The 27,732-nt window shown below is 42.7% G+C and overlaps 2 protein-coding genes across 3 annotated transcripts in view; one reads left to right on the forward strand and one right to left on the reverse strand.

Annotated features, from left to right (window-relative positions):
* The window catches only part of cecr2 (CECR2 histone acetyl-lysine reader), a 432,956-nt gene extending 416,850 nt beyond the window's left edge, over positions 1-16,106 (reverse strand). Inside the window, exon 1 of the mRNA XM_078219960.1 lies at positions 15,501-16,106. Coding sequence (XP_078076086.1) covers positions 15,501-15,641 — 141 coding nt within the window. The 5' untranslated portion in view covers positions 15,642-16,106. The remainder of the gene's footprint in view (positions 1-15,500) is intronic.
* A 187-nt stretch (positions 16,107-16,293) lies between these two features.
* The window catches only part of ada2a (adenosine deaminase 2a), a 60,971-nt gene continuing 49,532 nt past the window's right edge, over positions 16,294-27,732 (forward strand). For both annotated transcript variants that reach the window (XM_078219961.1, XM_078219962.1), the window contains exons 1-2: positions 16,294-17,612; positions 27,065-27,287. In XM_078219961.1, the coding sequence (XP_078076087.1) occupies positions 17,297-17,612; positions 27,065-27,287 (539 nt within the window). In that variant the 5' untranslated portion in view covers positions 16,294-17,296. The remainder of the gene's footprint in view (positions 17,613-27,064; positions 27,288-27,732) is intronic.

Genomic DNA, 27,732 nt, shown 5'->3' on the forward strand with positions numbered 1-27,732 from the left:
TTTCATAGTACACTGAAAAAATACCAGTCTTGAAGTTTGTTTATTACTTGTGTCACAAGCCGGCTGACATTAACACTGCAATGAAGTTACTGTGAAAATCCCCTATTCGCCACACTCCGGCGCCTGTTTGGCTACACTAAGGTTGAATTTAGCATGGCCAATGCATCGAACCAGCACATCGTTTGGTCCGTGGGAGGAAACAGGAGCACCCGGAGGAAACCCACGCAAACATGGGGAGAATGTAAAAGTTGTTCCTTATTTTCCACCCGAGGGCGTTTGGCTGCAGCCAAGGACCTGTGTGTCTGCAATCGAGTGGCATGGAACAGACTCTGACCCAAGCCGGGAATCGAGCCCGGGCCCCTGGTGCTGTGATGCAGCACTGCTAACCACTGTGCCAACCTCACCTGAACATCTGAAAACTGCTTTTCTTCAACAATTAGTTAGGCATATCCCAAACTTTAACTCCATTTCTGAGCGCCCAGCTGATTTGCTCTCAACTTCCATTCCGTATTTAAAGATCTATTTGGATTGATTGAAGGCGCAGGTCACTCGATTACAATGGGGGTGGCTGCAAAGCCTCCCCTGACAACTGATTATTTTACATGAGGGTCACCCTGACTGACACGTCCAGAATGAATAATGTATGGACAGCTAAATAATTTCTGTGATTATATTTGCTGCAGAGCTTCCTGGTTGTAACTTCCTTCCAACTAAACTTTCTGTCAAGACAGGAGGGGAGAAAAAAAAAACAAGGGTTTTGCCCCAATTCAACATTCATTTGTAAAGCTTTAAGGAAAGGTTAACAACTGAAACTGAAGGTACAGGAATGGCCAGCACCCGGTGTAATGTTCTATGCCACTCGATTGTAGACACAAGCAAAAACACCTCAGGGGGAAAAAAAAAGGAACAACTTTTACGACTTCCTGTGTTGATTACAATTCTATTTGGTTTTTAACTGCTGTGCCATCAAAGGCTGAAAACTTATCAATGGTTTCAATGTCCACTTCAATGTCAGACACTGGTGTCAAAAGCTACAGCATTCACGCGGAGAACAGGTTCATTCACATTTCCATTAAGCAAGGGCTGGGGTGCCTTTGCTAACTCAAGGACTGTTAACTTGACCAGACACCTTTTGGCAATCTAATTGAACCGGAGGGACATCAGGGAAGCAGTTCATCACATTGTTACAGGAATTGCATCCTGAGCTTTCATCTTTTGTTTGAAATGTTAAAGCTAAGGCACACACAAAAACTAAAATGTTCGACTCATTTCCTGCCAATAATACTGAAACAAATGCAAGCCAGGATTCCTGCTAATGGTCCATTTATACTGTTAATCGGCCGTTGCCTTTGCTATTGAAAACAGCAGCAGCTGCTGCTGGAAAATGTGGCCCAAGTCTCGAGACAGTATCCCAAGTGTGAGTGTGCTCGCCTATACTTGCATCCAACTTGTGAAGGGAACTTCCACGTGAACCAACCGCAAAGCACAGTCACATCTGTGCTACATGTGCAGACTACGTTTGATGATGTAGCAGGTGTGCATGGATAAAGACCAAATGAAATTTAAAATTATTTTGCATTCTCAGGATACCTGATCTCAGGGTCATGCTGCTGCTGTATTGGCACATTTACTGGGGCCAGGTGGACAAGGTAAAATAAACTCAGGTTGGTACCTTAAACTAATCCGATGAGTACACCTTATGCTTGGTGCTGGCTGCCATCAAGAGTCGATGGTGCAAAAAAAATTTAGTTTAATTTTAGTTTTTTTATTTATTAGTCACAAGTAGGCTTACATTGACACTGCAATGAAGTTACTGTGAAAATCCCCTAGTCGTCACACCCCAGCGCCTGTTCGGGTCCACTGAGGGAGAATTTAGCCATGGCCAATGCACCTATCCAGCACGTCTTTCAGACTGTGGGAGGAAACCAAAGCACCCGGAGGAAACCCAGACAGATACAGGGAGAACGTGCAGACTCCGCACAGACAATGGCCCGAGTGGGGAATTGAACCCGGGTCCCTGGCGCTGTGGGGCAGCAGTGCTAACCACTGTGCCACCGTGCCGCCCTAAAGTTTACAAGTGACGCATTTACAGCTTTCAACTTTAGGGCAGACTTGCCACTGGGGTGTGGTCCCAGGTGTCAAAGCCCTGCTTTCAACCGACCCTCCATCACAACTAGAGATGCTGCTGCCACCACCAACAATCGTGGCTCGTGGTAGCTCTTCTGGAATCACACAAAACTATAAGAAATTTGGGCAGCACAGTGGCACAATGGTTAGCACTGTGTTAGCTCCCAAGTTGCGGTGGTCTGAAACTCCTTTGCTCTTCTCTGTACAAGCACTGAAGCAACTAATCATTTCTTATCCACGTAGTTTCTGGACAGCTGCAGCACTCAAAAGGAGCTGCTACTTTCTGGAGAGAAAAAAAACAAAAACAATTTTCAAATCATTTGGGAATTTGAATACGTGGTGCAAAAACCAACTGCATCTGCGACATGTGGAACAGCAGGTTTGGTGCCAGCCACTCCTCCTGGCAGCAGTGTTGACTTTTTAACATCCACACCTGCTTTACCTATATTATTACTAACTGAGGGGTGCAGCTTGCACAGAACTGTTGCCACATTTGCCTGTGTAACAACAGTCAGGAGACAACCCACTGTGTGAAGCACATTAAGACATTTCAATATAAAGGCAAGGATTTATTTCTACAATTTGCCTGCCCTAAAACAACAGGGTAGTTTTAACAAGTCAAATCACCTGAAATAGTGGAATGATGAAGATTCTAAACTACGGAGTTGAAATTAACATACTTGAAACATTAATTCAAATATTTATTACTTCAGCCCCTTCAACTATGTTTTCCAAAAGAAAAGGTTCTGTGCATTCATCTTGCGCTTGTGCTTATAAATGTAAATAAAAGGAAGCACTTTTTAAAAAAATTGACATAGGAAAGTGTTTAAACCACTGAAATCACTGGAAAGTCACAGCATCAAAAAATATTATGTAATGAAGTGAGTTGATACAAGAAGGGCTTTTACGTGAGCCAAAAGAAGCACATCATTTTGATGTGTCTGTATATGTTTCCTGAAGCATAATAACAAACTTTTAAGTGCTCAGAAATTAAAACTAAGATTGCATAATTAAAGACAACTTAGAACATATTTGGCCCTGATTTGAAAACCACATCCTTGCTTGAAAGATTTAATCTATGGCATGTTTTCTATCTGCTTCAAAGAGTCTTTTAAAGCCCCAGTCTGCTTTTATATTTGCTGCACCTTGAAGTATATATTTTTTTTAAATGCAGAAAACATTTTACAACTTTAAACGGTGAACACAGACTTTGCTACAAGACAAATATGAAAGATTATCGCCAAAGTGACTCGGGTTCTGCCCACGGTAAAGCATAGCATCGACACGAACTTCAATAGAAGTTCCCTTCAGGGTATTTTCACTTGAAAGTGCCTGAGTTCAATGTCTCCACCCCTTCTCCCTCCAGCCCCACACACACACACATACATACACTCCACAAGAGCCTAAGAACATGTATTGTTCAAAGCAAAATGAATACCACAATTGATTCAACAGTTCACTTATTTTACTGGAAAATTTGGGTTCACAGCATGGAATATAGGCTAAATAATCTCAACAGTTCAGTGACTATTTGGCAGTGTGCCTGTATTACATGTAACCTATATTAAGTTAGCATTCTGCTTTTATCTGGAAATTCAGATAGGAAATTTAATTTGACTATAGTTAAATTATTTCAGTGCACGTGACACTTCATCAACCTGAAAAGAGTTACATTACTAGTGTAATGGTATAATACTTCCATTAAAAGTTTGACAGTAAAATCAATGTATCCTCCACAAAAACAGCCCTTCACACAAACCCTGTGATGCCAAGATATACAGTAAGGAGTCTTACAACACCAGGTTAAAGTCCAACAGGTTTATTTGGTAGCAAACGCCACTAGCTTTCGGAGCGCTGCTCCTTCGTCAGGTGAGTGGGAGATCTGCTCCTAAACAGCAAACAGGGCATATAAAGACACAAACTCAATTTACAGAATAATGAATAATGATTGGAATGCGAGTCTTTACAGCTAATCAAGTCTCAAAGGTACAGACAATGTGAGTGGAGAGAGCATTAGCACAGGTTAAAGAGATGTGTTTTGTCTCCAGACAGGACAGCCAGTGAGACTTTGCAAGTCCAGGCAAGTTGTGGGAGTTACAGATAGTGTGACATGAACTCAAGATCCCGGTTGAGGCCGTCCTCATGTGTGCGGAACCTGGCTATCAGTCTCTGCTCAGCGACCCTGCGCTGTCGTGTTTTGTGAAGGCAGCCTTGGAGAATGCTTACCCGAATATCAGAGGCCGAATGCCCATGACCGCTGAAGTGCTTCCCAACAGGAAGAAAACAGTCTTGCTTGGTGATTGTCGAGTGGTGTTCATTCATCCGTTGTCGTAGCGTCTGCATGGTTTCCCCAATGTGCCATGCCTCAGGACATCCTTTCCTGCAGCGTATCAGGTAGACAACGTTGGCCAAGTTGCAAGAGTACGTACCGTGTACCTGGTAGATGGTGTTCTCACGTGAGTATACACAGGATCTGCTCGGATGAGGAGGATCGCAACAGACACCTCCAGACGCTGAAAGATGCCCTCATAAGAACAGGATATGGCGCTTGACTCATCAATCGACAGTTCCGACATGCCACAGCGAAAAACCGCACCAACCTCCTCAGAAGACAAACACGGGACACGGTGGACAGAGTACCCTTCGTCGTCCAGTACTTCCCCGGAGTGGAGAAGCTACGACATCTCCTCCGGAGCCTTCAACATGTCATTGATGAAGACGAACATCTCGCCAAGGCCATCCCCACACCCCCACTTCTTGCCTTCAAACAACCGCACAACCTCAAACAGACCATTGTCCGCAGGAAACTACCCAGCCTTCAGGAGAACAGTGACCACGACACCACATAACCCTGCCACAGCAACTGCTGCAAGGCGTGCCGGATCATCGACACGGATGCCATCATCTCACGTGAGCACACCATCCAACAGGTACACGGTACATACACTTGCAACTTGGCCAACATTGTCTACCTAATACGCTGCAGGAAAGGATGTCCCGAGGCATGGTACATTGGGGAAACCATGCAGACGCTATGACAACGGATGAATGAACACCGCTCAACAATCACCAGGCAAGACTGTTCTCTTCCTGTTGGGGAGCACTTCAGCGGTCATGGGCATTTGGCCTCTGATATTCGAGTAAGCGTTCTCCAAGGCGGCCTTCGCGACACACGACAGCGCAGAGTCGTTGAGCAGAGACTGATAGCCAGGTTCCACACACACGAGGACGGCCTCAACCGGGATCTTGGGTTCATGTCACACAACTTGCCTGGACTTGCAAAGTCTCACTGGCTGTCCTGTCTGGAGACAATACACATCTCTTTAACCTGTGCTAATGCTCTCTCCACTCACATTGTCTGTACCTTTAAGACTTGATTAGCTGTAAAGACTCGCATTCCAATCATTATTCATTATTCTGTAAATTGAGTTTGTGTCTTTATATGCCCTGTTTGCTGTTTATGAGCAGCTCTCCCACTCACCTGACGAAGGAGCAGCGCTCCGAAAGCTAGTGGCGTTTGCTACCAAATAAACCTGTTGGACTTTAACCTGGTGGTTGTTAGACTCCTTACTGTGTTTACCCCAGTCCAACGCCGGCATCTCCACATCATGAATACCAAGATATAAGCATTACAGAAGTAGAGATTGATTACGAGGGTTACTTAATTGATGAAGATAACATTGTAATTCACGGGAAGGTTTGAGTTTACAGTGTCTTCTGTAGACTTCCTTTACTCAGCTTTATTCAACTGTGTACAGCATTGCCCTTCAACTACTCAAACTTCAGTTTATAAAATGGTAATACTGTAATACTACCTCAACCAGAGGAAAAATAATAATCCAAGCAAACCCACAGAATGATCTCATTTGTGTTACAACAATTAGCGAGTTAGCAAATTGCTTTGTTCCAAGCTCAATTTTCATGCCACCTTTCAAGGGTTAAAGAAAAGAGTGGGTGTGAAGATGTGCTAAGACAGAGAGAAGCTGCACACTCCAGCTAATAAAATAAAGCTGTGAATGTTAAGTACGAGAGCTCCTGAACTGCTTATTGCTGTTGCGCCGTGACGCTTGCAGTTTTATCCTTGAACATACACGTGGTTTTCACAGGTTCCCAAGAAGCTCAGTAAGTCCCACTGCAGAAAGACACTGGGCTCTAGACCAAGCACGCCCAGGTCAATCTGGTTCTCACACTGGATGCAAGACACGTTACTTTTTGACAAATATGATTGTACTAATTATGACACAGGTATGAATTAACCGTCCAAGCCTGAACTAGGAGGAAAAGCCGGTACCATCGAGTAACTGAACTGTCAAGATGTTCAATATATATCTGCATTCCTGACCGTACGGTCTGGAAAAACCTGATCTTTTTGAAATAATCAATACTCGTCACTGCCTACAAATAAAACAAAAACCACGTAGTTTCATCCATAAGGAAATTAGGCTGCAAGGCAAGAAGAAGAGTTACAAACACCAAATGTTAACTCACTTTGGTTTGGGAGTGGGGGTGCAATTAGCAGGAAGATGCTGCTTTGATATCTTTTGGACAGTGGCTTGTGTTTATGCCCTTCAACAAGAGGATACTGGAAAAACCTTAGGACTCTGTAAATGAAGTCAGTGGATGACAAGGAGGTAGCAGACACGTACTCAATGCACTTCAGCTGACAATGCAAAGCTCAACTGTTTCTCGTGGCCCTTCAAGCTGCTGAGCACATTCACATCCTAGCTTTGGATTGGGAGTGACATGATGTATTGATGACTGACACTCTGAAACATCACGCCGCCCTTTGTCAGTGGAAGTGAGTTTTTGTTTAGATATGCAACGACAAGGAGGTATTATTGATCCAAAGGAAATCAATTCATTTGAAGTTTTTGTGACACCAAAGTTGGTGATACATGGAGGTCAAAAAGGAGAAAGTGAAAGGAGAATTCATAACAACCTTTCCACCAGAATTTTTTAAAAAACAAGTTACCTCCTGGAAAATGAAACCAATAACATGCAGCTACTTTATTGAAAAACACATTGATATGTCAGGTCATCTTTAGAGAAGGCCCACAAATATTTTTAAAAACTCAACCTCGAATAGGATAGTTTGTTGTTTTTTAGTTACTGGCCATATGCCAGCAAAGTGGAACTTTAGTTACTATAAACTGTCAAGAGACGCCAGTTAATTTGTATGCTACTCAATAAAAAGAACATAAGGGGCAGCATGTCACACAGTCAGCGTTAGCACTGCACAACACCTCAACGGCTAACCACTGTTCGCGGTCATGACTAATCGACTACAAATCTGGCAAGGCAAGGGAACACCTAAGCCAAGCGAACAGAGTCAATTAGCATCTACAGACTGCAAAGTTCAAACTTCAATTACAACCTGCGCTGTGCAGAAACTCATGTAATATTTTCCAAAAAGGATGCTCGTGCTCAGTATTTCACTGCTTACCAGTTTATATTCATAAATGCAATGCATCAGATGATCAAAGATCTTACAAAGTAGCTAACAACCTCCATTGTTTGCTATCAAGCATTACCCTTATTATGCTTTATACTCTTGGGTATAATCTAGCCACATCGCATCTGGATATTCTAATCTGCTTACACCAACGTCTTTTGTAAAATGTAGTCGAATCTCAGAGGAAAACAATGGAAAATAAACCAGACTAATTCTAAGCATAGAAAACCTATTACTTTTTGTTCATTTGTGCGACATGGGCGTCGCTGGCTGGCCAGTATTTATTGATGTGGAGATGCCGGCGTTGGACTGGGGTAAACACAGTAAGAAGTTTAACAACACCAGGTTAAAGTCCAACAGGTTTATTTGGTAGCAAAAGCCACACAAGCTTTCGAGGCTCTGAGCCCCTTCTTCAGGTGAGTGGGAATCTCAGAGGAAAACTCACCTGAAGAAGGGGCTCAGAGCCTCGAAAGCTTGTGTGGCTTTTGCTACCAAATAAACCTGTTGGACTTTAACCTGGTGTTGTTAAACTTCTTACAGTATTTATTGCCCATCCCTAGTTGCCCGAGAACAGTTGAGAGTCCATGTCGGGTAAGGACAGCAGATTTCTCTCCCTCAAGGACATTAGTGAACCAGATGGGTTTTCCCGCCATTTGACAATGGTTTCATGTTCATCGGTAGATTCTTAATTCCATATATTTTTACTGAATTCAAATTCCACCATCTGCAGGGCCGGGATTTGAACCCGGGTCCCCGGAACATTAGCTGAGTTGCTGGATAATACCACTAGGCCATCACCTCTCCATAATAGCACTCCTTTTGAACAGGATTCAACAGCTTGACAGGAAATAGACAATGCCTCAAGTGGTTGTTTCACCAAATTCAATTCTGATCAATATTGATCAGACAAAATTAGATCCATCTGACACTTGTCAAGCACAGGTCGAGTATCATTTAGCCAAAATCCTTTGGGGGCAATTGCATTTCGATATTCAAATATTTTTGATTTTTGGGTCTATGGTATATATAGTCGGTCCAGGCCTACTTGCATTATGATAGCCAAAGTCTAGAGTAGCTATGGCCTACAAATATTAGGCCTGTTTCTCCACTTGCCAACTCTCTCACACCTGCTTGCTAACTCTTATTACACCTGTAATATAATATTACATTGCTTTATTCACATACAAATTAACTGCAGTCTTTCCAAAGAGCGTTCTGTTTCGGATGTGTTCGGTTTTAAAGGATTACCCACTGTCCTCTCGTTCCAAGCCAGAATATGATCAGATGACATTAAATAAAGCTGCAAAAGATGAACCATATTGCTGAATCAAGATTCAAAAGGGCACTTGCAGAAACTGAATTGTAAGCAATTTTCTGAAGTCGCCTGTCTCAGGAGATACTTTCTTTTCGCTTCAGTATGATGCCAACAAAGATAAATTTGCACCTTTTATCCCCACTATTGTTTTGCAGATAAGGCTGGTTTAGCTTCCAGTAGCATTCCTCCCGTCTAGGTTTTAATAAACAAATTCCTCTTTCCTGCTTTAATGCAGTGTGGGGGTACTGACTTGCCAACCTGCATTATTGCTCGTCAGAGTGCACATTTCTTACCTAAAATGCTCTAAACCATGCTTGAATAGCCCTCCGAAATGGTCTAATTAAGGCACTTAGATCAAGGGCAATTAGGGATGGACAACAAATGCTCGCCGTGCCAGCTACATTGCAGAAAAGAATAAAGAACTGCATTTTATGACATAGTATTCTGTATTTTGCCTTTAGATAGTTTAATTTAATATAGTGATGCAAGAGACATATGGAGAGGAGAAAATACTAAACAACTCAACCAAAACTCTGTTACATCCTGCCCTGCACACATGTCCTTGCCAATCTAGTCACCCAGTGCCTCAAATTTGAAAATTCTCACCCATGTGTTTAAGTTCCTCTGAGGCCTTGCTCTGCAAGCACTACAACACCCTCTCCTCTCCAGCCTTTAATGGCCCACCAATAATAGCTAACGGCATTTGCTACCAAATAAACCTGTTGGACTTTAACCTGGTGTTGTTAAAATCTTATTGGGTCCACCAATAATAGCCATGTCTTTGACTGCTAAGCCTCTTCCTCTGGATTTACGGGGAGATGGTGGTGTAGCGATAAGATCACTGGACTAGTAATCCAGAGGCCCAGCTTTGGAAAAACAGGTTCAAATCTCACCACAGCAGCTGGTGGAAGTTAAATTCAATTCATAAATCTGGAATATAAAACTAGGCTCAGTAATGGTGACAATGACAACTATCACCCATTATTGTAAAAACTCATCTGGGTTCGCTAATGTCCTTTTGGGAAGGAAATCTGCCTCTTTACCTCATCTGGCCTACATGGAGTTCCAGGCCCACAGCCTGGTTAACTGCTACTCAATTCAAGACAATTAAGAGATGGACAACAAATGCGTGCCGTGTCAGCAATGCCCATAGCCATGAAAGAATAAAGAAAAAGACATTTCCCCTCTCCTGCCCACCACGTTGATGTGCCAATTATTTGATCTAGTTTTATGATATCCTCCTTTGGTTCAGCAGACACTCTTTTATATTACACCTCCAAATACAGAAAAATGCCCGAAATACCTTTTTAAAGTGCTGGCTAAATGCAAGCTTGATTAAATTGTACTATCGTGCAATTTTACCATATGTTTCTATTTCCTTTCCTACAGCCTACTCTTCGCAAAACACTGAGTGACTACGCGGCTCAGAGGTCTCTCGATCCCCTTCCCTCCTTGTGATAATGCACCATTTTCAGCTACACAGAAAGACTGGTTGAGACCAGGGAACCCACCATGCAATATACATTTGGATCTAAACCTCTGTGGCAGACCGCATCATTACAGCAATGTAATGTACTAATGGGCTGCCATTAATTAGGCAGAAAAGATTTACTGAAGTGAAGTAACATTTTCAATTGATGTACGTTAATGTATTTAATTTGAAAAAAAAACTTAACAAATATCTTCTTTAATTCTGGATATTGACAACTCTTAAATACCATCCAAACTCTGATCATCACAAGCTTACTAGAATGGCTGGCTTCCACCTCTTCATGTGATTGAACATACTTCAACATTTTTTGAAACATCAAACATTTGCACCATGATGTAAAATGATGTAAAAAGTCAAAATCATTTTGAAAATTAAGACTATTATGATCTCAAATGAATGGTCACAATTTTTAAATCTCCGCTGTTATACTGTCTTTGCATACTTGACAAAAATATATTCTGAGATGTACCTTACCAACAGAAGAATGTTAAAACATACAAAACAGACCACCATCCCTCCAATCTCATCTTCCCTTGGACTCCTCTTTCAACTGTCCAAAGAGAACATTGCTGCTGCCCTAGTCCAGTCCTCAGTCACCCCCTTTCTTACAGCACCTTCCCATACAAGCACAGGAGCTGTCTATCACCACCTCCCTTCTCACCATCCAAGGTGATAAACACTCCCAAAGTGAAAAAGTGATTACTTGCATTTTGTTCAATTTAGTATACAATATCTAGACTTAGTACTGTGTGATGAAGGGGGGTGGGTTTAGCTCAATTGACTAGACAACTGGTTCATGATGCCAACAGCGCAGGTTCAACTCCTATACCCGCCTGAGGTCATTCATGAAGGCCCGCCTTCTCAACCTTGCCCCTCGCCTGAGGTATGGTGACCCTCAAATTAAATCGTCACCAATCAGCTCTTTCCCTCAAAGGGGAGAGCAGCCTATGGTCATCTGGGACAATGGCAACTTCACCTTACCATATACATTACCACTATCTTCAGCTTTTACATCATTAAATTTTTTCTTAGTTCATTTCCCCTGTTCTCCAGTTTATCACAGAACTTCCCTCTGGTTCTTCCTGCACTGCCTCGGAAAAGCAACCAGCATAATCAAGGACCCCTCGCACCCCGGACATATCCTCTTCCACCTTCTTCCGTCGGGAAAAGATGCAAAATTCTGAGAGCACATACCAACTGATTCAAGAACAGCTTCTTCCCTGCTGCCATTAGACTTTTGAAAGGACTCACCTTATATTAAGTTGATCTTACTCTACACCCTAGCTATATAGACTGTAATACTATATTCTGCACCTTCACCTTTCCTTCTCCCCTACGTACTCTATGAGTGGTATGCTTTGTCTGCTGGAAACAATCCTTTCACTGTATACCAATACATGTGATAATAATAAATGAAATCAAATCCTTCCCCTCTCCCCTTCTACTGACTTTTCTATCTTCTTTCTGCTCTGATGAAAGATCATCAACCTGAAACGTTAACTCCATTTCCCTCCACAGATTCTGCCTGATCTGCTAAGTGTTTCCAACATTTCTTTTTTTGTTCCAGTTTGCCAGCATCCTCAGTATTTTGCTTTTATACAAAACAGATGTTGGGATATTTACACCACGCGGTTATCTTCAGAATTATTCTACTCACGATCTCTTTTCAGCATGGCAAGCACATCACACAATAATTTAGAAAGTATAAAATGTATAACTGGCAATTGATCCGATTACAGTTCGTTAGCTTAAAATACAACAATTATTTACAGAACAAATTATGCTCCTTTTAATTTCCACAAAAACATTTGCAACAGTTGAGGTTAAAATAGAGCAGTAATTTCATGTCAAATACTTTGAGAGTAGCAGCACGTAAAGATAATTGGGCTAATGAAGAAAAGGTGTGATCTTTGTTTTGTCATATTGTATAGGATTTTTAATTTTGCTTTAAAGAGAACACATTTGCTAAGTTATAAAACGGGAACTTCCAAGGAATGTGGAAATGCGCCTGCACCAGATCCAGAACGTAAAATAGTTCTCAGATCTTCAATTTGGAAAGATCAAACTAGGAACAACACTGTTTTTAAAACCGCGCATCATCAGCCAACTGCAAACTTTCCAAGCACATGTTCCAACTCAAAGTTACCACTAAGAGCTCAGAAAATATTTCTACAATCTAAACTACAAGTAGCAACAATAATATTTTAAAGGTTTACATTTATCTCTTTCAGCACTTCAGTTTGGAATGAATTTTAGGCAAACACACATAAACCTCCTCATTCATCACTTGCTTTAAATAATCAAGCATTAACAAATTTCAATAGTTATGCCCCTAGTACAAAGTACAGACAGTGTTTCTCCCTTCTTCCACGAAGGCACTGAGTCATTCTAGGCTACAGCTCCACGCATCAACTGATATTTTGTCTAAATGGCCATTTTCACAGTAACTTCATTGCAGTGTTGATGTAAGCTGACTTGCAACACTAATAAATAAAATTTAAAAAGTTCAGGCACCAGCACCTCACCAGAGCCAGGTCTTATTTTCACTTCACATTCACATGGAAATATTGAGATCAATTACAGTGCAACCAAAGTCAGGTAACTCGGCACAAACTAGGACTTGAACCAGGCATCTTTCCGGCCTGTTTGGTTCTGTTTTATATTAGGCAGTGTATTTACTAACTCTGTTTTTGAATCCAGAGTCATGATTCCTCAAATAATCTACTTTGTACCAAACACGCAGTCCCTAAATCTCATATTGGCGCTCAGCTGAATGGGAGAAGCTGGCATGTTTAACACAAAGATACAGCCATCTGTTAAATTCACCAGAACTGCATCACAATCAACATATACTATAGGACTGTATCACCCTGCCTCACAATGGTATCATTCCACAGCCAATGAAATTGATAAACACCATTTAAACCATCCTGATTATCTGAACTATGTGCTGCAAGTGGGCACCAATAGTTCATGGAATAGGAATCCCTTGCGTAGTTGATGCCACTCACTCCTTCTTTGCAAACCACCAGTTTATGCATTGCGAAAACTCTGGACAAATTGATGTGATTTCCACAATTGAGAGAGAAAAAAAGAGACAAGATTTACCCTCGGTTTTAAAGTAACACAACCTAATTGATCATTGTAAGTAGATAGGGTAAACACAGACACACAAATAAAATGGGCATCAAACCCAAGAAGATTGTTCAAAGTGCACGCTAACTGTAACCAAAGTCACTAATGTATTCAACTTTAAAAGAAAGAATTGCTACCAAGGACAGCAACACGGTTGCAAACCGAGCTGGGAAATCACGATGAACACACAGAGAACCCCCAACTCACACCCCACAGCAATTTGACTGGGCCCACAATGTGAAAAGTGTCAGGACCCAGTCTGTGCTGGAGGTATGGATGGCTTCACTATTTTGAGCAAAGGGCGGGAGATGGGAAAACAAGCATCAATGAATAGGGGGGGGGGGGGGGACGAGAAAAGGAGAAGGGCAGAGGGAGGTTAAAAGGTAAGATGTCCTTTAAAGATAAAGTGGTCACTCTGTCTTAGGAGTCGATTCTCACACACATTTTCTCCACAAGTGGCGAAGACACACGGCATGTAGGATGTTGTCAATTGTAAATATGTAATGCTGGAGATGAAGGTAACAAACAACTTGTTGCATTTCAGTCAAGGGAAAACAAACTTATTCCCCAAAATAAAACTCCACAAACAAAAGGTGGCAGCAGCTGAAGGCTGGCGGACACATCCTGAGAACCTCTTGAGCACAATGTTGGATTTTACTGCAAGTTGCATTCTGCCAAAGTGAGAGCTTCGCTTTGAGAAGCCTCTCGGCAAATCTTTATTCGACGGTAAAGAGAGAGAAAAAAAAATCACATCTCACACACCAACAACTCAGGGAGACTTCGATCCCCGGCTTGCAACTCCACAGAAACAAAACCATCCTCAATCGGATCTCAAACAAACAACAACTTCTGCCCGCAATCACAAACAAATAATTTTTAAAAATACACATTCGTTGTGAATTAAGCCGTTTCCATCTCGCCTCCCTCTTACACAAACAGCTTTAAACAATAGCTTCCCCGAAGGACAACAACAAGCAAAAAAAAATACTAAGCAATGAAGCGGGGGGGGGGGGGGGAAGAGGATGCGGAATCGGAGAAGAGCGAGGGGGTGAATAAATGATTTTGTTTAATTTTGCCCCAAAAGCAAGGAGGATTCTCGGACGATGCTTTGCCATTTGAAACCCACCCGGTTAGGCACAAGGTTAACGAACGCGCCTCTTTCTTTTACAGCCTGGGCGCCAGCTATCGAATTTAACATTGCCCATCACAAGTTTAAACCGTGACATTTGTGTATTAAACAATAACCAACAGTGGCGAATGGGACGGAAATAGTCCGAAACGCCTCACCGACCGAGACCAGCCCTTTGGCCAAACGCAGAGTCAGCCCAAGTTGATTAGGTTTTGTTGAAATGCAGATTTTTTTTTTTAAAAAGCAAAAAGTTGAGGGGTGAGATATATATATATATCCCTTTTCTGGGCTTCCCCGTCCCCTTTCCCAAGACAAAAGAAAATCTAGTTTAAAGGGGAGGAGGGGGGGGGGGAGGCAAAGTGCTAACTTTGTCAGCAGCATGTGGCTCTCTCCTTTTCTCCTAACAATGCCAATGGCTGTGATGGATGTGGGACACAGAGCAGCTCATGAAGAGCAGCAGCAGCACCTTGTATGGGGGGGGGGGGGGGGAAGAGACACGCTCCTTCTCCACTAAACAAACACGCATCCTCCTCCCCCTCCAAATCCAGGAGGTGGAAACTTTTATTCAACTTTTTAAAAATAAATACAAAAGGACACACACACAAACAGTCACGTTTTAAGAGTGCAAACCCATTACTGAGTGCCATCGAGCGCTTCTCGAAAGCCACAATAGAAGAGCCCCAGCAGCTGGGAGGCGAGATTGACATTCTGCATCCCCATGATCACAAACTTTGAATTCTTATGTATTGACAAGAGGGGGGCTCAGAAAGGCAACTCCATCATTCACAGGGGAGGGGGGCAAAATAAAAAGTCTCAGAACTCATTAAAGGGAAAAAAAATTAAAAATTACCTCGATTTCGAAGTCTGGGAGCCCAAATGCTGTCCTGAATAAAGAGCAAAAGTGTGCGATGGCGGGGACTTCCCACCAAGAGCGGATCTCTTCTACCGAAACGGTCGAAGATGGACATTCCTCGGACATTTTAAATGGCATCAGGGAAAAAAGACCCCTCCTCTCACATGAGATAGTTTTCCTCGAACTTGGGGTTTCCTTGTGTTTATTTCCTTGGCAGTCTCCTAGCGGCGGCCGGTGTGAGGGATGTGCAGAGTGTGTGCCATTGCCGGGACTGCTCCTCTGTGTGTGTGTCTCTGTGTGTCTCTCAGTGCAGGCGTGCGTGTGTAATCCTGTAACAATCTCGCAGCCCCATTCTCAGCGAGGAACAGATGGCCCGGGCCAACAACAGGGGAGCGCTCCAATTCCTCAGCACGCCGGAGGGAGAGCAGGACAGAGTAGTGGCGGCGCCGCCGGCCACATGCCCCTCGCCCGGAGCGCCCAGGCCGCCGCGGACACTCGCCGGACGCTGCCCACCACGGCCACCCGGTGGAGCAGAGGCCAAAGGCAGTCCCGGCCTCCCCCCCCCAGCGCCTGTGTGCGAGCTGCGGCCACCTTCCAACACCCCTCCCCTATACACACATATACACACAGGATAGTGAGAGGGCTCGCCGCCTGCCACAGGATGTGACGCCGCGGTCTCCTGGGCAGCAGCCAATGGGCTGAGTGGAGTGAGGGTTGGGGGGGGGGGGGGGGGGGGCAGCGGCTGCACATTGTGCCCACCCCGCGGGGGTGGGGGTTACTGACCAGCTCCTTAATGCAGGGGGGAGGCGGGTGACTGGTTAACTGAGCTGAATCACTCTGTTAGTGAGTCTGTGTCTCCCGGGCTGACTCAATCCCTGGTGCCCAAAGCCTGACCATTACTTTCAGCTTGTAATGTATGCCCGAGTGTTCCATTGGGTCCCATTCCCAGTGTCTCCGCGTTCCAAACTGATTGTTTTGGATCGCACAGGGTTCCATTCCCAGTGTCTCCGCGTTCCAAACTGATTGTTTTGGATCGCACAGGGTTCCATTCCCAGTGTCTCCGCGTTCCAAACTGATTGTTTTGGATCGCACAGGGTTCCATTCCCAGTGTCTCCGCGTTCCAAACTGATTGTTTTGGATCGCACAGGGTTCCATTCCCAGTGTCTCCGCGTTCCAAACTGATTGTTTTGGATCGCACAGGGTTCCATTCCCAGTGTCTCCGCGTTCCAAACTGATTGTTTTGGATCGCACAGGATTCCATTCTGTGTCTCCGCGTTCCAAACTGATTGTTCGCCTGAAACCCGCTGCCTCCCGGCTTCTGCCCCGGGCTGCCAACGCCACCTTCCCCAGGGAATCCCCCCCACCTTCCCCAGGGAATCCCCCCCTCCCTTACCCGCATCCAGGCACAGCCTGGCCGTTCAAAAACCCCAAACCTTCCATCGCCTTGTCTGCCCACTTTCATGTTGAACGCTCCAGACTTTTAATCCTTCTCCCTCACCCCCCTTTTTAAAAAAAAATGTTACAACTCCCCAATGATCAGCAGAGGAGCGAACTTATAAAGTCGCCCCTTATGCCAAGGACATGGGATATTTTTCAGTGCGTGCATTTTTTGAGATAAATAAGATCGAGTTCCCTCAGCTGTCCCCGTTAAAGGGAAGTGTGAGTTGTTTGCAGAAGCGAAACTGTGAGTGTAACCGTTGAGTTGAAGGTAGCTTGTACTGTACGTGGGTGTAATGTTTTCCGCAATCTTCACTAACTTTTGAATATTGTAAACGGCTGCGGAACTCTCCAAAATGAACGCACCGAATTTCAGAAAGGGGACGGCTGTGTTTTCCGTTATCCTTTGCTTGTTTGCCGTTTGCCAAACGTTTCCAACCCTGGCTGACCGAGATGCTTTGATGAAACTGGAGCAGTTCGAATTTACAGGCGGTAATCTCCTCTCGACTGAAAAAGAACTTCGGGTTAATTATATAGTCGAGAAACTAAAAAGAAAGGAAATAACTGAAGGAATGAAAACTGGTAGCTTCCCACCAGCTATGCACTTTTTCCGAGCAAGAGAACTAATTGAGCAGAGCCCAATTTTCAATATTATACAGAAGATGCCCAAAGGTAAGCATGGTATATGTGGCTTACTAATCGATAATTGGGGTGTAATACTTTATTGAGTGTGTGCTATAATAATCATTAAAGTTTCAGACGAAGTTAAGATAACCACTTTATACTGAAACGCTGACTGCATGTGCTTGAAAACTGGATTTAGTGTTGGGTGGGGATTTCATGATCCCGGAAACTTACTGTATCCACCCAGTGTTGGGGAGGTGCATATCAAAGTCTTTTAACTGGGTTAGTGCTGTGGATGTGAGATAAATTAGCAACCTTGAATGGGGGAGTGTAACATGGCGTTTTATATTTTACTGGCCAATCTCCCACGGTGCGAAGTCAGAGGGTGTGCTGTTTGATAATTGCTGCATGGAAAATAGTAGGTAGGTGTGTTTCCCTTTTAAGAAGAAAAGGTATTGCTCTGCATTCTCGACAGGCGGGTTCAGTGAGAGTTCAGGTTGCAGATGACTGATTTGGTTCGTCAAGTCAATTAAGGATTTGTCGGTGCTTTGAAACGGACCTCTTATCTGAGGAAACGAGCTTAACATTATTTTGCATCTGCGTACGTAGTCTAGAGATTTGTATTAAAAAATCTTGGCTGCAATTTATACCCACTTTGCAGCTGTTCGTTTAGTTTGTTTGAACTTCTCTTGTGACCTGCAACTCTTTAAATAGAAGTGAGAGTTGGGGAGACCAGGGCTGAGCTGAGGGAAGTCAGCTCTATTGACTGTGTGCCGTAACACTGAATCATCTTTAAAAGTTTCAATCCAAGTTTCGATAACCACTTTATACTGAAACGCTGACTGCATATGCACGAAAGCTGGCTTCAGTGCAGTGTTTGGGGATTTCATGATTCCGGAAGCTTGCTCTATCTACCCAGCGAGCAAAGACTCAATTAGTGCAAAGAATGAATGTGCACTCGATTTAAAAAAAAACACTTTGAATTGGATGTTTCACCTAAGTGTTATAGAACGTGCAAAGAAAACAAAACTTTTAACATCTTTTAGTCATCCTCATTCCATTGGCACTGCACGTGGGAATTCAAGATTTGGTGCTTGGGCGCATTCGGTTATTTTCAAGTCCCTTTTATACACTTATTTAATATTTTATGCTGATGGAAAGGTATGGTGGCAGCATAGGAACAAAATCCCTAATATCTCGAGGCAAACTGCCTCCGTAATCAGGTGCTATCACCAACTTAGTCTCTTGCTGCCAGGTCTGGTCTACCTTGGCTGTTGTGAGACATATTTCTTTGCACACAATACAGATGTTGCAATAACAAGTTGAAATGTAGTTCTTAAATACTTGCTAAGATAGCCCCTCGCACACGCACTGAGCAGTTATTAGCCAGCGAGTCGGATGTCTTCAGTGAATTAATGGCACTTTTTTGTGAGATTTAGCTCATCAGCTATGGAATGTTAATATAAGCAAAGACTTGATGTAAAATTGGAAATAGCGTGATCTTGCTAACTCCAGAATTGTCGCACGATTGGATACACATACAATCGGTTTGGAAATATCGAACAAGCCCAAAAAACCTGAAAGATTGTTTAGGATTATTTAGTCAGCAAGGACTGCTTGAATGTTCAATCAAGCAGCAGGGTTTCGTTTTCGAGTCACCAGCATAGACATACAAAGGTGTATGTTTAAGTTTTTAGTTTATTTATTTAGTGTCACAAGGAGGCTTACATTAACAGTGTAATGAAGTTACTGTGAAAATCTCCGAGTCGCCACACTCTGGCGCCTGTTCGGGTACACCGAGGGAGAATTTAGCGTGGCTAATGCACCTAACCAGCACGTCTTTCGAACTGTGGAAGGAAACCCACGCAGACACAGGGAGAATGTCTGTCTGCATGGAGTCTGCATAGTGATCCAAGCCGGGAATCGAACCCTGGCACTGTGAGGCAGCAGTGTTAACCACTATGCCACTGGGAAATATATTGCCACTCCTTGGGTCAAAATCCTGGAACCGCCTCTTTAACAGCACTGTGGGTGTACCTACACCATGGGGACTGTGCGGTTCAAGAAGGCTGCATTTATGTGTATGTGGCTTGATGGATCATAAGGTGATTAAACTGAAACAAACAATATCAGAGGTGACCAATGTCCTCCTTGTTAATTTGAGTTAGTTTACTTGGTTTGCCAAAAAGATTAGCCAGTTAATTGCAAGCCATGGAGCGTTGCATTGAAAATGGTGCATTACCACAAGGAGGGAAGGGAGTCGAGATTTAGTCACAAATGCAATGGAACTCGACTGGCTCGCTTTATATGGTACTATTTTAGCAGCATCAATAATCTATTCCTGTCATCAGGCTGCAGCCTTCGATCCTAAATCCAGATCTTTGAACCACAGCACCAAAATAAAAATGAAAATCCTTTGGACAATTAACTTGGCAGTTATGAATATTATCAATATAGTGAGAGATCTCAATACCAGGTTATAGTCCAACAGGTTGGACTTTAACCTGGTGTTGTGAGACTTCTGACTGTGCCCACCCCAGTCCAACCCAGCCATGAATATATCAATGGCTGTTGCAATCCAGGTTTTTTTTTTAGTTTACTGCACCCCCTCCCCTCCTCACTGGTGCAGAAAGTAAAATGTGCAAAGAGTAAGAAACCAGACTGTATTTAACTTTTTTTCATTTTCTTGTATTGGTGTTTCTGGGGATTTACTGTTGAATGTAAATATTGTGTTAGCACAAACACTGGTTGTTAGTTTGTTTCCTGCCTTGCATTGGTTGCCCTCCCTCTTTGTAGCCAAGATGTAAGGATGCTTAGAACAAAAGTTTGTGATGATTTACTGAGAGGTTTCTCTAGGTCCAGCTGACTCTGGAAAATTCACCTCTGCATTTGGCAGAACCCAGCTCTTTGGGCAATTTGAGCATCCCTAGCCTAACATGTCCTAACAACCAGAATTGAAATTCTTCAATGGTTTTTGGCCCATCATTACCCTACTATTAGCTGTATTCAGCTCTGCCATTTGGCCTCCCACTCTGTCCTTGCGCCGCTTTCCTGCTTACATCCTCTATCTGATCAAACAAAAGAGTTTGCTTGCATCTCTGTACGTGCAGCCTTGGGTTAGTTTCCCAGGTTTTCATTCCTGCTCTGTGTTGGTAACAAAATACCTCTTGCGTTTTGGCTTTGCATTTCAAATGAGAGACTTAATTATCTAGAGGGCTAAGCCTTTGTTGTTCCGTTTATATTTCTTGCGTCACTGCATTCAGCAGTGTGTTTTGGCAGGTCTGCCCATTTGGATGGGCATGTAACCAGTGTTGCTCCTTCCACCACTTTAAGATGTATCAACCTTCGAGGACACAGACTTGAACAGAACTTTCCAAGCATTAAGTTTAACTTTTCCATTGCAGAGTAAGAAGTGCAGCTGCAATTAGGAATAAAGTAAACACATGAGCATGAATGACCAGGTAGTCAATTAAAATTCACAACTTTTGGAAGTGAATGTATGAGATTTTACAGTAATGTTAGCCAAGTACAGTAACAGTAGTAGTATTTCACGTGATGTGGGCATTGCTGGCTAGGCCTGCACTTGTTGCCCTTGATTTGGTGATGATAAGCTGCCTTTTTGAATAGTTGCAGTGCATGTGGTGTAGGTACACCCACAGGGCTGTTTGGGAGGGTATTTCCAGGATTTTGATCCAGTGAAATGAAGGACCGTAGGAGTAGGAATAGGCCATTTGGCCCTTTGAGCCTCCTGCATCATTCAGTAAGCTCATGGCTGATCTGGTTGTGGACTCAGCTCCAGTTTCCTGTCTGCCCCCCTGCTCCCCATAAACCTTGACACTCTTGCCTAACAAAAGTCTGACTAACTCTGCCTTGAAAAAATTCAATTACCCAGCCTCCAATGCCTTCACAGAATTCCACACAACAGTAACCCTTTGGAAGAAAGAGTTTCTCCTCATCTCTATCTGAAAAGGGAGGCCAGTATGTTCCCCAGTTTTACTCTTTCCCCCCAGAAGAGGAAACATCCTCCAGGTCTAGACTGTATCAAGTCCCCTCTGGATCTTGTATGTTTCAATAAAATCACCTCTCATTCTTCTAAACTCCATAGGTACAGGCGAACCCCTTCATCCCAGGAATGAATCTAGTGACCATTCTCCAACTGCTTCTAAATCAATTATATCTACTTGACTAAAACTGCACAATACTCCAGATGTGGTTTCACCAGGACCCTGTGCAGCTGTAATAAAACCTCCCTACTTTTATATTCCATTCTTCTTGTAATAAGCATCAATATTGCATTTGATTTCCAGATCACTTGCTGTACCTGTTACATTGTGATTGAAGTACCAGGACACCCAGATCCCTCTACCATCAAGTTCTGCAATGTTTCTCCATTTACATCATATACTGCTTTACTGTTCTTCCTGCCAAAGCAAAGAAGTTCATATTTACCCTCGTTATACTTCCATCTGCCACATTGTTGCCCACTAACTTAACCTGCCAATATCCTTTTGCAGACTATCTACCTGCTCTTCACCGCATAATTTTAGGTTGGCACAGTGGTTAGCACTGCTGTCTCACAGCGCCAGACTCTCAGGTTCACTTCCAGCTTCGGGTGACTCTCTGCGTGGAGTTTGCATGTTCTCCCCATGTCTGTGTGGGGTTCCTCCCACAGTCCAAAGGTATGTGGGTTAAGTTGATTAGCCATGCTACATTCCCCCTTAGTATCAGGGGGATTAGCAGGGTATATGTGGGATAGGGCCTGGATGGGATTGTTATCAGTGCAAGGTCGATGGGCCGAATGGCCTCCTTCTGTACTGTGGGGATTCTATGATATCTATCTTGGTGTAATCAGCAAATTTAGCTGCCATACATTTGATCCCTTCATCCAGTCATTGGTATGGATTGTAAATAGTTGAGGATCCAGCATTGATTCCTGTGGCACTTCCGATAGTTACAGCTTATCAATCAAAAAAGACCCATTCTGCTTCCTGTTAGCCAATTAATCTGTTATCCCTTACACCATGTGCTTTTATCAGGTGTAATAACTTCTAACCTGGTACCTTATCAAATGCCTTTAGGAAATCTAAGTGCACTACATCTATTGGTTCCCCTTCATCCACCTTGAATATTACTTCGTTAAAAGATTTGTGCCCTTTTCCCTGATGATAGTTAAACACAATTTCTTTCACAAAACCATGTTGACTCTGCCTGATCAAATCATGATTATCTAAGTGTCTTGCTATCATTTTATTAATAGATTCTGGCACTTTCTTTGTGACAGATATTAAGATAACTGGCCTATAATTTCCTGCCTTCTCCACACCCAACTCCCTGGTCTTGAATAAATATGTTACATTAGCTATTTTCCAATCCACTGGAGACGTTCCAGAATTTAAGGAATTTTGGAAAATTCTAACCAATGCATCTGCTATCTGTTCCGTAACTTTCTAAGACTCTAGGTTGCAGGCCATCCAGTCCTGGGGACTTGTCAACCTTTAAATCTACTAGTTTTCCTTGCACTCTTTTCCCTGACGATAGTGATTTGTATTAAGTTCATCACTCCCTATCACTTCTTAGTTTTCAAGAACACTTGGGAAATGTTCTAAGTCCTCTACTGGGAAGACAGACACAAAATACCTGTTCAACACCTCTGCCATTTCCTTGTTTTCCATGATCAATTCTCCAGACTCTCACTGTGGAGTACCAATACTAGCTTTAGTTACTGTTTTCCTATTTAAATACTGCTAGAAATGAGGAACAAACTTGTAGAATGGTGAAAGAAGTTCCATGTCAGGATGGTGTGTGGGTTAGAAGGTGGTGGTGGTGTTCCCATGCATCTGCTGCCTTTGTCCTTTATTGGTGGTAGAGGTTGTAGGTTTGGAAGGTGCTGTCAAAGGAGCCTTTGAGTTACTGCAGTGTGTCTTATGTATGATACATAATGCTACCACTGTACATCAGTGGTGGAGGGTGTTTCAAAGGGAATGCAGTGTAAAAATAGGGAAGGCACTGGTTAGACCACACCTGGAATACTGTGAACAGTTTTGGTGCCTTTATCTAAGGAAAGCTAAACTGGCGTTGGAGGCAGTCCAGGGAAGGTTCACTAGGTTGATCCCGGGTATGAAGAGATTTTCTGATCAGGAGAGGTTGAATACGTTGGGTCTGTCGTCATTGGAGTTTAAAAGAAATGAGGGGTGACCACATTGAGATGTATAGAATTCTCAGGTGGCTTGACAGGGTAAAAGCTGAGGTTGCTCCCCTTTGGGAGAGTCCAGGACCAGAGGGCATAATCTGAGTAAGAGATTTCCCATTTAAGACAGATGAGGAAGAATTTCTTCTGAGGGTAGAGTTTCTGTGGAATTCTTTACCGCAGAGGGCTGTAGTGATTGGGTCATTAAGTATGTCCAAGGCTGAGATAGACAGATTTTTAATCAGTAAGGCAATCAAGGTTGTGGGAAAATGGAGTTGAGGATTATCATATCAAATCAGTTAAGATCTCATTGAATTGTGGAGCAGACTTGATAGGCAGAATGACCTACTTCTGCTCTTAAGGGGCAGCTTCTCAATGATAATTTGATATATTGCCAGCAAAAACTGGCAGTGCATCATAAGCCAAATCTCTGGCACATTTCTCCAGTGTTTGTTCATTTCTGTCCTCACTGTTGCCTAACCCCATTTGTATGTTGTTACTGATACCGACCTTCCTGGACAGGGAAAAATCCACAAAAACAAAGCATGCCAGTACTGAAATGACTTGACATATAAATTCACTGGCCAATGTGCAACTCAGGCAAATGGAAGAGCAATGCCCCAGGTGGATTCTTGATCTGAGCTGAGTTAACTAACCTCAGCCAGGGCAGATGTTGACCTTTAGTATCCACTGGTTAGAGTGTGCTATCTATTAACTTCTGGCACATATGAATGTTGGGTGAAGACGGTGACTGAGTGCATTTCTGATAGCCTCTGGGACTCACTGACCAGCTTCACCTGTCATTTGCTCCAGGGTATTATAGAGTTGCTGCTACTGATAAAGTTTTCCCCTAGTATTTATCAGATATCAGCTTTAGAAGGGATGAGATGGAAGTGGGTGATCTTGTGTATTGAGCAAGATAAATATTCTGCTCATCTGAACTTGATCGCTGAATCTCAGCAGGAATCATAACTCCAAATCTAAATGTCTAGCAGAGTCCTTAGTTTTATATCTTTTAGGAACATACAAAAATAAGAGTATAATGTTGAACTTGTACAATTTCATGTGGCTACAATTAGAGCTTTTGAGTTTTAGGCACATCATTATAGGAAGAATGTAAAAGCATTGAACTATTAGTTTAAGTTCTTCACGATGATGAGTCATGGTGCAATACATCATGGTCAATTGTCTCCAGTGCGATGGCACAAATTTAAGTTGATTACAAAATTAAATGGGTGGTTCAAAAAAAGAATCTTGGCGGCTGGTCACTTTGTGTCTCAAACAATTGTTGAAACAGAGTCTATGTTTTCTTTGAAAAGAAAATTAGATACGTGCTTGAAAAAGAAGAATATTTAAAGAATTGTGGCAGTGGTGACTAGGAGGGTATAGTTAGACCAGATGGTTAATATGGGGAGAAACAATTGCACCAAATGGCCTATTTCTGCGCTGTTACGTTCTATAGATCTACAAAGTATCAAAACCTATACACAACTAAAATCTTTCAGATCGGGGTTTGAAATTATTTTGGAGAATGCAATCGGTTCTTTTTAGATGCTAATGTTTTATTCCCCCAGTGTTTCTTAGCCTCCTCTTCCAAAAGTGCAAATGATTTTTTTATTCCTTTCTCAGAATTACAAAGCCAATGTGCAGAGTGGATTGAGCAAGCCCCTAATCCATCTCCTTGCTTGCTCCAGTTCAAATCAAATTGAATCCAACGCATGGTCTATACAAAAGAGGCCTCCTAGATCCAAGCCGATGAGAACAGGCATTACACCTGATCTCGGACAAATGTATTGTTAGCCTGAAGTGTTTCTGACTTTCTCTGTTCTGGTAATTTACCCAAGTGACCACTTACGATGTGTTGTTGTCTACAATGGTTGTTGGTCGAAAATTTGTCACTGGTAGGATAATATTGAAGACCAGTCCTGTGTTCAGTTAATGGCCAAACATGTATGCAATTTAAAAGAGCATGTGTTGGACAATGATCCAGATTGGAATGAGAGGCCTGTCTTAATATTTCTTTCCTGAGCCAAGTGACATTGAAGGTTGTTGTAATGGTTCATCACACAACTTTAGCACAGACTAAAGATCAAACCAGGGTTTGTATGGTTCAATCCCATACTGAAAGCGGTATTTAAACATCCAAGACAATACTGAGCATCTAACAATTCCAATAGTGAGTCACTGAAATCAAGAAACTCGTAGTTTTCATCTTGCTGTGCATGAACCCGATGGACAAAGTTAAACATGGCAAGAGTATTTTAAATAGTTTTCTAAACTCGAGCTTAGAGTGGCCACTTTCCCAAGCTATAGGACTTTGTGATTGAAACACATAAGTGAATACAGTTCCAATCAACTTGCAAACTTCCAACTCCTTGATATTTCAAGGATATCTTGCATTTGAAAAAAATATATGGAAATGAAGTTATTATTCAAATGCAGGTATGTCACTCCTTAGTTTACTGGTATATTTTGAATGAGAAAAGTTTGTAACAATCCAGAGTTTTTGGTAACATTAAGCATCCCCTGAAAACTCAAAGTTGCATTTCCCACCATTGGCACTTGGCTGGGTTTTCATCCAACATATTTTCTTGAAGTTGGAAGCTTGCCTTGAGTATTTTTTATTTTTCAATGAGCATACTTGATTAAGGGTCTCCAAAAGCAGTGAGGAAGACCTGAAGGCAGTTATCACTTTTTGGATTCTCCATCAAAAAAAAACGGAGCACAACATCACTTTTGACCAAGAAAATTATGTCATTCAGTTTGTGATTTCTTTCAAGTATCTCTCATGCTACTTTCAGGTTACCCAAGTGAGGCTGGCTCCCTCGGGGTGCTGTTGAATCAAACCTCAACCCAGCTAGATTGGAAATCTCTCAACCTCTCCAATCTGAATTGTGAAGCAACAACCTGCGTCTAGCCACCATGTTTAAAGTTTATTTATTAGTCACAAGTAGGCTTACACTAACACTGCAATGAAGTTACTGTGAAAATCCCCTAGTTGCCACACTCCGGCACCAGTTCGGGTACACTTGAGGGAGTGTGTTGAGGCCAACACACCTAACCAGCACGTGTTTTAGACTGTGGGAGGAAACCGGAGCACCCAGAGGAAGTCCATGCAGACACGGGGAGAACGTGCAGATTCTGCACAGACAGTGACCCAAGCCAGGAATCGAATGTGAGGCAACCGGTCTAACCACTGTGCCACCATGCTGCCCTTGCTTAATACCAAAACCTGTCATTTATTTCTATTTTGATTGTTGGCATTAGACTGTGAACTGTTTATTAAAATGTTGCTGGGTTTATGTTTCTTCAGGTGCTGGCTTACATCTTCATGATTATGCCTTATTGAGTGTGGATTGGCTTGTGAAGAATGCCACTTACCTGCCTAATTGTTACGTTTGCTTCACACCTACGGGAAGCATCAAGTTTCACTATTTCTCTAGGAAGCACCAGAAAAGGCTGGCAAGCTGCTCAGAATGGATTTTGCTCGAGCAATATAGGAAGCAAATTCGAAATGTCACGGAATTTGATAACAGGTACACATTATTCCGTTTCAAATTGAATTATTTAATTTGAGTTGTCTCTATTTTTACCCAGTTCTCCCGAGCTGTCCAGAAGGAGCTGAATCGAGTTGGAAAATGCCTCTTAACTAACACCAGAATAGTTAACAGTTTAATTATGTGCATATTTATTCCTGTGAAGTACTATTCTACAGTATTAAAGGTAATCGATAAATGAACAAAGATTTGCGTACAACATTGCAGTGTTCACAATGTTTCAACTGATTATTTTTGAAATAGTCATTGTTGTTATATCAACAACCACGTCATGCTAACAGCAGTTGAAATGAAGGACTGGTAAACTTATATTTTTGGTGTAGTTAGTTGGTGATGGCTTGGGATATTGGCCTGGGTCCCAAGATAACTCTCTGCTCCTTGAGTCATATCATGGGATCTTTTACCCTTCCCTGAACAGGCAGAT

Source organism: Mustelus asterias, chromosome 9 (genome assembly GCF_964213995.1).
Source record: "Mustelus asterias chromosome 9, sMusAst1.hap1.1, whole genome shotgun sequence".
In the NCBI taxonomy this organism is placed as follows: domain Eukaryota; kingdom Metazoa; phylum Chordata; class Chondrichthyes; order Carcharhiniformes; family Triakidae; genus Mustelus; species Mustelus asterias.